General features: G+C 27.0%; 1 protein-coding gene across 4 annotated transcripts; it reads right to left on the reverse strand.

The window, feature by feature from the left end:
* Positions 1–259: 259 nt before the first annotated feature.
* LOC132927670 (protein kinase shaggy) lies at positions 260–10,830 on the reverse strand. 4 transcript variants are annotated; one of them, XM_060992260.1, is made up of 9 exons: positions 9,989–10,830; positions 6,259–6,449; positions 5,668–5,751; positions 5,492–5,602; positions 5,186–5,423; positions 4,277–4,470; positions 3,070–3,271; positions 1,970–2,160; positions 260–829 (listed from the first exon to the last, which is right to left on the reverse strand). In XM_060992260.1, exons 1-8 carry the CDS (start codon positions 10,071–10,073, stop codon positions 1,973–1,975), a joined length of 1,293 nt encoding a protein of 430 aa, XP_060848243.1. In that variant the 5' UTR covers positions 10,074–10,830; the 3' UTR covers positions 260–829; positions 1,970–1,972. The 4 variants fall into 4 exon arrangements, with proteins under 4 accessions (XP_060848243.1, XP_060848259.1, XP_060848237.1 ...); XM_060992276.1 differs by having other exon boundaries at positions 3,070–3,256; positions 9,989–10,828; XM_060992254.1 differs by lacking the exon at positions 9,989–10,830 and adding an exon at positions 7,790–7,897.
* Positions 10,831–13,110: the final 2,280 nt, after the last annotated feature.

The following is a 13,110-nucleotide window of genomic DNA, read 5'->3' on the forward strand; positions in this document are numbered from 1 at the left end:
TAACATATGCTAATATTTAAGTAGTCTACTAAAAAAAAACAGGAACGTTAGATATGCAAAAATATAAAAATTATCAATGCAATATGCAATAGAAGTTTTAAAATCGCTGCACATTTTGTATGATATACAAATTGTCTGTAGTTTATGAAATTAACTATTACTCTAGACTTGTATTAATATGTATTATGATTGAAAAAGCATTAGACCTACTCCTTCATAATATGGACATCAATTACGCACATAAAAAATACACTACAAAACCATAAGAATTTGCACTATATTTACACAAGTTTATTATAGTATATATATTAATACACATTTAATTGTTTATAAAATTATCTTTGGACTTAAAAAATAACACAAAAGGCAAGTAATGGGGAACTAAATCAAAATTTGAATTTAATTTTTAAAAGGCTACACGTTTGACGAGATCCTTTGGGAAAAAAAAAACAAATATCTTACCATAAAAAAAGGAAAAAAACAACAACATAATAATATTTGATTAAAATAAGACTGATTATTAGTTCCAATAATTTTGTTTCAAGTTTGTAACAACAAAAAGAAAAAATATGGTTGTTAGTATTATTGAAAATGAGCTTAAAAACGTTTTAAAATTGCGTAATTCATTCATTTCATAAGGCGAGTTTAGGTATCAACAAATTTACCTAATAACAAAGTTGACAACCTTAGACTGTACTTTTTAAAAAAAAAACTTAATACATAAAACAATACAGATATGATGAATTTGTAATAAGTTTTTTTCGGTGTACAAATATATTACCTTAAATGTTTGTGAGTGGTTTGATTGCCAAGGCATTTTTTGGTCGCACTGTAAACAAAAAAAAAACACAATATTTATAATTAACATATTAAAGCATTAAAGGCCAAGGTCCTTTGTTTTAACAGTTTAGTTTCAATAGGTTAAAGATTATAAATTAACAAATGCATTTAATATTTGCTGTAATCATCATTTAATACATTTAATTAAGAATTACTAAAAAAAACCACTTAATGTAGGTAATATATTATAGTTATTATTAGCTATTATAAGAAAATAAAGCCTCATTAAATACGCTTATTCTTCAGTCACGATACATGGTAAACTTATTTACCAATTCTACACTAGAAAAACATTTTTTTATCATTCTAAACAGTTTAAAATTCACAGTAATTTATTTGAAAGTAGAGATAATATTAATTATCAATATACCAATCAGTTAGTTGCACATGCTGCTGTTTTTATTTATTTATTAGACAATAAGATTAATTAGTCTAGTTTTAATCAAATATTGTATCTAAATGTTATTGTCATTGAGAAATGAAGAAATAAAGAAATAATATAGTATGTAAAATATTAAGATAATAAATAATAATTTACAAGTAGATCAGAATTCGCAATTTGTACATTTAAATTTTATTTTTTATTTAATTCCGATCTATTTTTGTAGATACATTTTATTTTCACTACTTTACTTTAATTTATGGAAAAAATACTTAGGTAAACAATAATGTAATAAATTATTATTATTTATAATTATATTAATTAATAATAAGTAATATACTTCATTGACAAAACATTATTGCCAATATTTCATTAAATAACGTCAAATTGCTTTTGTTACCGTTTGAATCAATATGCATGCTTAATAACAATAATAAAGAGATTAAAGAAAAGGAAAAAATTATAAACTTAGTTATTTTTGATTTGGCAATACATTTTAATTAATGTTAATTGCTAAATTTTATGTTATAAAGTATAAAAATACAAAATATGGGTATAAATAATAAATAATTAGTATAATTTTGATGAAAATTCAATCAAATATAAATTTAAATAACTCACTATTTAAGAATATAGGATTTTAAAATAAAAATTGTAGTTTAATAATGAGTTTTTTGACAACCCCATTAAAATAAATTCACAGAAACTTATCTTTATCTACATAATAAATACATAATTTCCATTTACCTTTTAAACTATTTCATTTGAAGGTTGCCTGGAAGTAGTTGATGATGAAGGGTGATTTGGACTGTCGGGATTAATATTCTCTGGAGTAGATGGACCACCACTAGCAGCAGATGCTTCATTTCCACTTCCCACGGAATCTTTTAAATGCTTGGGTATCAAAGCAGATTTCAAAGACCCAGCTGCACTTAATTCTAAAAAAAAAAAATAATAAAATAGTTTAGTTTGACATTTAAATTAAATTAAAAACAATATATTAACATTATTTAAGATAGATTGAGAAATAATTGCAATCAGTGGTGCCTCTATTTTACAAATATAAAATTTGCATAACCAACTTTATGATAAGCTTTGATATTAGGATAAATTGGTCAATTATCAAACTTTTAGATAAGAATATTATCTATTTGGTTTTTCTATGCTGGTTCTTTACAATATTTTAATCTTTAAAAGAGATGTGTATTTTTAATTGTTATATTTTACATACCTACTTGATGACTTTTTTTAAAAATGTAAAGAACCATAAGATAAACAGTAAACACTGATAATATTTTAATCAATTGAATTTGGTTTAGGCTAATTTACTGTAATATTACAGCTAACAATCAGAAATTGGTTCTGCAGAACGTAAATTTGTAAATTATTTTTAACTGGTACATTTGTAAGATACAAATAACACATGCACATGTAACACATTCTTAAAAGGACGCCATACCCGTATGTGTTGTCTCTGTCTTACTAACGTACATCATAACAAATTTTCGTTCAGCAGAATACATTTTGTGATGTTAGCTTTAATATTAGAGTAAATTTACCTATTATCAACTTTAAAGGTTAAAAGGGCTTGTTAGGCTATTATCTAGACAATTTCATATGCTTATATTGATATTATTATTTTAAAGTGAGTTATAGCTATGTAAAATTTTACGACTTTAAAATGTACTATAATATTAAAGCTAGCATCACAAAATGTATTCTTCTGAATGAAAATTTGTTATGATGAACATTAGTAAGACAGAGACAACACATGCGAGTATGGCATCCTCTTAAAGAAAATTTAGTATAATTTTTGATTTTATAGGATAATTATGTTAATTACTTACCTAATTGTGTAAAATTGAAAAGTGGAGGTAATGATCGTCCATTTGGTAATCTATGGAGTGGATCTCTTAACTCATCGAAAAATGCATGAGCACAAGCTTGTAATGGAGACACCCTAAGTGATGGAGTGTATTCAAGTAACACCGACACTAATTCTACAGCTTCTGCTGGTGTCCGCATACGGAAAACCTTTACAAATGACGCCTTAAGGTTAACACATAGAATATACGCTTCAAACACACACACTTCATTGTAGTTAAAATATTAAAAGAAAACTGCATAAATTAAATAAATATGACAATTCAAAAGACATGTTAGAGCTCTAATTTTCTTTAAGTTCTACGGTAACTTTCAAATATAGCAGTAATAACCACAAGTCGAATACCACTTTTACGAGCAAATACTTAATTTGTTTTAAACTTATCAAAATATAATATTTAATAAATTATTATTATATAAAACTGAAATTATCTTCATAAAACATTATAATTATAAACTAAATAATCAGTCGTGTAACCTCTGTAGGCCAGTTGTTAAGACTCTTTTAATATAAAGAGTATGTCAAAAGGTTATAATAATTGAACAAGAAAAACCGGTTAGATATTCAAACGTCTCATTGTCATTTTTTGACTTACTCTAATCTTTTGATGAACATTGCTGTTTTTTGGGAACGACATGCGTTGCAGCATAAACTGCAAGGTACAATATGTACGTTAAAAATAAAAGTATAGATATTTCTCCTCTAACATGTCTTACTAAAATGATATTAGTAAAAAAATAAACATAAAAAAAAAAAAGAAATTGAAAAATTAGTTTTATTATTTGATAGATAAAGAAATAAAAACACCCTGTAAATTGAATTTGCTCACATAATTTAATCTTTAATAATCTAAACTTAAAAATTAATAAATAGACAATAATGCTTCTTATTTAATATTTTTTCTTTATAGATTAGTTACAAGTAATTACTAACAAACTATTAATATACTAACTATAATACTTACTATATTAATTTGTATCATCTAGATCAAATTAATTTAACTTAAACAAGATTTAATTGACTACAAATAATACTTTGAATTTAGTAATGTTTGTAGAAATGAAATGTTTTGAAAAATACCTATGAGCAAACTCTAAAATTATGTTATTTCTTTAACCTTACACATATTAGTTAAATTCAATACAAATATAATTCAAATAATAACTTACCTTTGACCAAGGATGAGATTTGATCTGTGGGAATTTGAATTCTGTATAGTTGGGATTCATTTCTCTAATCTGTTCTCTTGTTGGTGTGCCAAGGACTTTTATAATTTCCACTAACTGATCAACACCAGAGTCTCCTGGGAAGATTGGCTGACCTAACATAAGTTCTGCTAATACACATCCAGCACTCCATACATCTAAGAAATCAATATTTCACTAAGAAATTAAATAATTCATAAATTATCATTTTAAAATGAAAAGTTTTTAAAATTTAATTATTTAGTACCTATAAAATATAAATTAATAAAAATAAAAATACATAAATATTAAAAAAAAAAAATCTAGTTTTGAAAACAGAAATAAATATTTAATAATTTTACAAAGATATTGGAAAATTTGTATTTTAAATAAAACTTAAGTATTGTAACTGTTGAGTATTGATAATAAATTAATTAATCAGTAATAAAATTCTATAAAACACTAAAATTATACCAACATCTTTAAAAATATTTTATTAAGTAAGGGAACTGTAGCAAATAATTAGCTTTCTAAACATCATCTTCAAATATTGGTTTTAGATTATCATATAAAGTATATAAATTAAATATATATTCTATATAAGTAAATAATAATTAAAACACAATAGTTGCTGTTAAATATGACAAATAAATAAAAGAAAACAATATTAGCGAATGTTAAATGTATGTATAAGAAATATTTTTAATTCGAAAACAATAAGTTATTATGAACTAATAAATAATTATATCAGCAATAATTATTATAAAATATTATAATTATTTTGAATTAATATCTCAATAAATAAATAATTTGTAAATATAGAAATTAGTATAGGCTCACCTAATTTTTATAAACCTTAAGAATATCTAAATAAAATGTATGAAAAAAAATTACCAATTTTTGTTGTGTAATCTATAGCACCGAATATCAGTTCAGGTGCTCGGTAGTATCTTGAACATATGTAGGATACATTAGGTTCACCCTTGATAAGAGTCTTAGCACTGCCAAAATCACACAATTTCAATACCCCTGTTTCAGGGTTTAATAACAAATTTTGAGGCTTAATATCGCGATGACATATGCCTAATGAGTGAATATAAGCCAAACTTCGGAATAACTGGTACATATACAGCTATAAAATAAATTAATTAATACCATTTTCTTTCATTAGTAATTTTATAATTTGTTGAAGAAGCAAACCTTAATGTAGTTGATCGGAATTGTTTGCCTTAATTTGCTATAATGACGAGCAACTTTATATACAGTATCTGGTATGTATTCCAAAACTAAATTTAGATAAACTTCATCCTTCTGAAATAATCACATTTATTTAAAAAAATAAAAAGATATAACTAGTTTAATAATTACAAAATTACCTTGTCACCACTTGAATAAAAGAAGAATTTCAATTTCACTATGTTACAATGGTCTAGACGTTTCATTATTTGTAATTCACGATTCTATAATAACCCATAAAATTAATATTAATAAATACATAACAAAATATTCATAATTACTAATTTAAATAAAAAAATAATAATTTACAACTTTTATTTTTAGAGTTAAAACGGGGATAAAAAAAATTTTATTGGGAAGCAATTTAAATCATTTTTACTTCTAGGCAAAATACAAAAAATAAATAAATAATAATTTATGGTACCTATTTAAGGATGATATTTTATTTAATTAATTGTATACATATTGTAACTAAATTCCTGAGTAATATGCCAAACCTTAAACAAAATCTGTCGCTGAGTAAAGCTCAGTTAATTACAAGATATTAAGCAATTTGTACCAACACATTTTTCTTTAATTATAATACTTATGTAATATTGAATAATTAATGTAAAAACACTACATTTTATAGGCAGTACAGAGGAAGTCCTCAAAAAAATCAAATATTTTAAAAACAAACTAACAAAAGCAAGTTCATATTTTACTGATAAGTACAAAATAGTAGAACTTACTTTAAATCTTTTATCTTGAAGGACTTTTTTAATAGCAACCATTTCTCCAGTATCACATAATTTGGCTTGGTACACAACACCAAAACTTCCATTGCCGATAACCATTGTGTCTGTATACGACACCTCCAAGGGTCGATCTGGTCCTTGGCACGGATTTGCCACAACTGTAGTGACTTTACTGCCATCTTTACCTTAAATAAATAAATTACCATAACTAAATTAAAAAACAAATAAGATTAGGACAAAAACTATTTGACATCAATATATTTTAAATGGGTAGGTAATATTATATAATAAATATTTACATATTATTAATTTAATTAACAACTGCAAAATGTTTTCTAATAAAATTACATTGAAAATTACCAACACTTAAATATGTCTAATAGTTGTGAAATATTGTACTAAATAATTTAAACTAAAAACAAGGTTATTGAATTAATATGTTATTGTATAAATCACTATTAGATATTATATTATTATGATTTAAAACAGTGACTATCATGTTGCTTATCAATCGTGGAATAATGAATATTTAATACCTTGATAGGCAACAACAAATAATAAAGTCACTACTAATATTATAAATAAAAATGTAGTTATTTAATAAATGTAATTCTATTAATTTACCTAAGTTAGAAACTATTTTTAGTATATGTTTTAAATACATGTATATGTAAATAATAAAATATCTGGTAGACATAATTATTAACTATAAGGTATAAGGAAAATTATAGAATTAAAAAAAATAACCATAATTTATGATTAAAATATATAAAAGCAGTAAACTAAAAACCAAAAAATAACGAATCTAAAAAGGGTGGTAGTTTAATAGTTTTAATTTTTTTTGTTTTCATTGAGTATTGCCTATGAGTAATTTTTAAATAGTAAAATTAACCTTAATATTTTTAACTTCTTACATTTGATTAAATAAAATAATTTATTATTTGCCTGTTTAAAAATTAAGCATTCGATAGAGTTCTTATCATAGTTACAAAATATTTTATATATTTTCAATATTAAATAAATTCAACAGAAATAATGCAATTATTAAGATAAACTATGACAAGAAAATATTATACAAATACTAAAAAGAATATTAATTCTAAGAAATTAGGACTTATAGTTATACCTAATCATTTATTTTAGTTAACAATTATTACTTAAAATACTATATTATTTAGTAAATAAAGTCATTCCAATGATATTTAATATTAATAATAAATAATAAAATATAAAATATATAGAATAAACATAATACATTAAATATATTATTCAGATTAATTGTATATAAATAATCATTAATTCAAGTATGAATTATAGATTTTAACTGTTCTTTAAATTATTTAGATAACTAAGACTTCTTTCAGATCATACACAATAGTAATAAGAAAACGGAATAAAAAAATGTTCATTTAAGTTAAAATTAAATTTTAAAAAAGAAATATGTACCTATTAAATTATTTATAGTTGAGAATTTATAAAAGTTTTTAAATAAACCATTAAAGGGTAATATTAAGAAAATTAGTACCTTGAAGTCTTAGACGTTCAGAGTTTGCTACCACAGTTGGATTCCAAATAGGAACCACATCATTTATTGAAGGATCCTCACACGGGAGATGTAAATCCATCACTACTTAGCTTACTAACATTTCAAGCTAATGTATTGACATTGAATTGGAAAAAAGGTCTGTCATTTCAAAATTAACTTGGCACAATGAAATCAACTGACCAATATATTTTTAGATTCAATAAAGGTTATTTATTTAAATAAAAAATTAAAATTGATAAATTTAATTTGTTCAATCACTTCACTAAGATACTTAGGTAAGATATAACATTTTGATACCAAAATGTAAATCACGCTTAATTTGTTTAATAATAAATAATATTTTCTGTTTCATAACTAATAATAAATCGATAAATTATATAAGACTATAGCATAAATTGCATTTATTCAATACCAACCAAAATTATTTTAATTAATGAATCAAACTAATTAACTGTATAAGTACCTAGATAGTTTTAATAAATTAATTCATGATTTAGGTATATGCAAGTAATAAAGACAAATGGGCGAGCATACACCTGTCACCTAATTAACTGGCAAGTAAGTAACCATAGATACATAGGTAAAAATTATTATTTTTATTCGGCTAAAAGAAATACATATACTTCTAACCTAACCTAACCTAACCTACTTAAAACATAAAAATATCAAAACTCTAATTAGAAAATTGTATACCTAAATAAGGTCATACACTGCAGGTTAAAATTTTATTGTCTTCCATTGCGACAGTAAAATGTATCCAGCTACATTTTAACGCCAATACCACTGCTGCAGTGTGTGTAGACCTTAATAAAAATATCCTCTAAATATTTTAATTTGATCATAAATCTACCATACTATAACATACCTACCACCAAATTTTAGATTTTCTATAGAAATTAAAAGTACCAAATTATTTGGAATTTGAAAATTTTATATAAGTAAGTACATCCTTATTTAACGGCTCTATAATAAATATTACACAGCATTAGAGAATTTATTAAATGTACTTGCATAATAAAGCACTGATAAACACATTTTTTGCATAAATAAACTTTCAAATATTGCATAATGAATTGAATGCAATTGCATTATAATTAGGAACAAAAAGTGAATTCTCAAAAGAGAATATTTTAGTTTAATTAGATAATACAGATATTTACTATCATATTTAATTTTGAATATACATATTCATAAATTTAATCAATCATTTATAAAAAGGTTATAATAATACATGATGCAGAATTTATAATTTACATTACAAGTAGGTTAGGTAGATATTAGTACCATAATGTGACTAATGAAATAACAGTAGGCCTAGACAGTTTTTTTTTTTTACTGTGATAATAATTAATATTTTATCTAACATAGTTAGGAGAATGACGTATTTAAGTACATTATTTAAACATTATACCTAAAGGTGGATAATTTTATGATTATAATTCAATAAAGGATCATAACTAATTTCTTTGTTGGAAAAATAAATATTTATCTCTTTGTAAATAATTATGACCATTGATTGATTATAGAATAGATTATAGTAAATTCTATAATCAATGCTATGACTATAGAAAATATCTGAAAGTATTGTCATATACATAATTAATTAGCTACTTTGTTAAATCACAAGAATAGTAATAAGACCTTAAATGTAATTTAAGTAACCTAAAATCATGCAAGATTCTTTAATTTAATGTATACCTAATATTTATTCATTAACCCACAAATAATATAACAAAATGCTAATAAGTTATAAAAAATTAAATACAGAATAAGGAATGTATATCTATACATATAACCAAGTACATAACATGCAAGATAAATTTAGGAAATTACCTTGAAGGTAGTGTATCATAGATAATTTAGTAGAATTACCTATTTGATAGGGATAAAAAGCCGTAATGACCTAACGGTAGACCAAAAAATGTACTACAGTCAAATAAAACAGATTAAATCAGTGATATCCCTTCGCCACTTCACAAAAAAGTATAACAGTATGCAGAACATTTGATAGATCGGTATAAATAGTGTGGGTCAATTTGTAAAGACAACATACTGTCATCGAAAGTAAGTATTGCGATTATACTAGTTACCTAAGTAATTTTGAGTGCACTCGAGAATGGATGTATGTAAGAATGCAAATGTGTGTATGAGTATATACGTGAACGTGTAAGTACATACTTATGACTTTAATTCCGCCCAGAGGAGGATTCGGAGAAGTTTTATTTCCTTCAGCAAAGGAAGTAGTCCTGGGCCTTCCACTCATGTCCACCGGTGGGTGGTGTGAATATTGTCGTCGAGTTCTCTGTTCGGAGTAGCTCTTCTATCAATCGTCGTCGTCTTCGTCGAAGTAGACAGCACTACAGCAGTCGTCGACTAAGTGTGCGGCGGATGGCTGCTCTTCGGTTTTACATAATTCGTGCGAACTCGCGAATTCGGCGTAAACACACACGGGTGGTACCTAAAGGAAAATATGTGCCGTACAAAACGGAACGAGAAAAGGAAACGTGATTTATTGCTCCGCACTTTTTTTTATTGATAAAAAAAAAAAAGAAGAAAAAGAAGAAATTTTTCTGATACGCCTATCTGGCCTGGTTCGCGGCCCACATACTACGCTACTACCTGAGGGTAGTGGTGGCGGCGGCAGAACAGCACATTGGAAAACGACGGACTGTACGCAGTACGCACGCACACTCAAACACGGTACACACACACACGAGAGCGCGCACACGCAGACCGCGGCTTAGCGTTAACGGACCGACCGAACTCCTCGACCGCGGGAGAAACGGACGAGAATATTATTGTTATTCGCCTTTTTCCGATAATGGGAACCTACAGAAAATACTGAAACGAACGCGCTGGCCGTTACTCGTTTACTTGTTTGTACCGTCGTCGTCAGCGGTAATCGAGCTTTCGCCTTGGGTCATTCGTAAATGGTGTTTTAATCACGAGTTCGACACGGCTGTGTCTCCATTTTGGAAACGTCGGCGGACGCAGCACCAGACGGCAGACATTGACCCAATCGGAGCGGTTAAGGGGACCCCCCGACCCGCGACCACGGCTGACACACCGCCACGGCCCGCACACGCCATCGCGCAATGTCGAAAACGTGACTGTGACGTCAGTCTATTGCGTAGTAGCGGCCGCCGACTGCCGCGCGCGGCACTCCGGCGGCGGCGGCCCGTTCCGCCGCTTTTTCAATATTTTCATATTTTACTATTAATCCTTTTTGGGAACGGCGGAACATTTTATTTTTTTCCAGTGGTTCGGACGTTACCGATCGCCGACTTTTTGACAGTCGTTGACAACACCATTTATATTGGAAATTATCTATCTGTTCGATCCGCCAGAAAAAAAAAACTTCCTATATATTTCTTTCGTTGAAAATAAAATTGCCTTGTATGCCGACCGTCTCGTCGGTGCATTCAAGGCGCGCAGGGTCAGCTCGAACCTCGAACGCACGTCATAACGATACCCATTATCTGTGTCTTTCGATTTATTCGATGTAATCTATTCCTTGAATGTTCGGTCAGACGACTGGAACGAACGTAACCTTAAAACCGCGTTCATGGATTGAAAAAGAGTAGAAAACTAAAAAATAACCACTTGCCGCCGAATTTGGTATTTTTATTTTTTAAAGCCCGCCGCCGACGTGATTACATTATAATTATAGTAAGCGAGCGCACGCGTTAAACACCATACTTTCTTAATTCTTTTACTTGGAACTTGGTTATTATTAACGTTCGCGTGGGTCAGGCACTCAGACTTTTGGCTAATACGATTGACTGTAATTTATATTTTATATTCCCCAAAATTGCATTTTTTTCACTATCGTATTATATTACAGGTATCTAAGTACCTATTTAATAATATGTAATGTCTGCGTTTGAACTCTTTATACTCTTTTACAAATTTTAATAACTAGTTAGGTATTACGACCGAAATATTAATATTTCCCAATTACGTACACGCAAATATTTACGTTAATAACGATTTTGGTGACGGGTGACGTTGCATTTAGCCCGTTGATATAAAGTAAACGTGTACCTATCTTTATCCGAATAATACATTCGTCAATTCGTCATGCTATTTAGGTTTATTTTAATTACGTTTAAGACGCTTGTAAATTGTAATCTGTATAATTTAAGGCAAAATGACTTTATTGTTTGTACCTATTACACGTAATGGCCAATGTTTAGTAGTTTAAGTTAAACTGATCAATGGAAAATATTAAAAACAATATCTGTGAAAATTCCAAATAATAGGAAACAAATTGTGCTTATATGGGCTACATACTACATAGTCTATAATTTATTATGTTCACTTTCTTCGTGAAATGTTCAAATGTTATTACATCTTCAATAAAGAGCTATTGAACAAATAATTTGACTGTCGAAAACAATAAACATATTTTCCTTATGAAATTTATTCAACAATTAATACACATAAAATAGCTTTATTCAGTACCTAATCTTAATAACACTACTGCTATTTTCAGAATCTCAGTAATCATTTATATTTTGTATGAAAGCGCCAATATCGTACTTAGACCTAGGTACACAATAAATATTATTTATACAAAAAGTTAGTAATAACTAAGAATACGTAAACGTAATAAATTTAATATCATCTCGAAAAACGCACTAAAAACCTTTATAAGTCAAAATATTCTGTTTAAAAATGATTTGTATTAAAGTAGGTTCCTAGCTACTTAAGAATTATAATTTAAAAAATATTTCCTATTCATTTATATGTATAATACGTCAATACTACAATTTGCGTACAGAACACGTAAAAAATGTATAAAACAAAAACTAAATAGGTAAATAAAAATAATTCATAAAATATGTGTAAATTCAGTGGCGCCAAACTCATACAGTCATATATCACGTGAAACAATCGTTTCACTTCTTAAATGGGTGGGTGGATATAGGTAAATGACTTAATGGGTGTTATGTATATTATAATTTATACACCTGATACCATGAAACATAGAAGTTAGATATCCACATCTATATGGCTATTGGTAGTATGTATTTTAATATCATATTACATGACTGAAAAATTTGGGTGAATGGGTGAGACCAAAATTTTAGTTTTCACTTCATAAAAAAGTCTATTCGGCTACACAGTGTTAACTTTAACTGTATTAATTGACGTAAATTATTAAAAATATCAAAAAAATAATCTTAAAATAACAAAATAATAGGGCTAAGCCCCTTCCATAAACCTAATATTATAATATATAGTAGGCGTTTAAGGCATTGATTGGGTGTACCTCATCATTGAGATGGTGAGAGATG

This window comes from Rhopalosiphum padi, chromosome 1, assembly GCF_020882245.1.
Source record: "Rhopalosiphum padi isolate XX-2018 chromosome 1, ASM2088224v1, whole genome shotgun sequence".
Lineage (NCBI taxonomy): Eukaryota > Metazoa > Arthropoda > Insecta > Hemiptera > Aphididae > Rhopalosiphum > Rhopalosiphum padi.

Bases quoted from the DNA above. Each gene is read 5' to 3' on its own strand.
- LOC132927670 (XM_060992254.1), bottom strand. From the start codon at position 7,889: ATGGATTTACATCTCCCGTGTGAGGATCCTTCAATAAATGATGTGGTT. The intron at 6,450-7,789 runs GTACTAATTTTC...TATTTATTTAAG, and splicing joins TGAACGTCTAAGACTTCAAG to GTAAAGATGGCAGTAAAGTC. The intron at 5,424-5,491 runs GTTTGCTTCTTC...TTTATTTTATAG, and splicing joins TTCCGATCAACTACATTAAG to CTGTATATGTACCAGTTATT.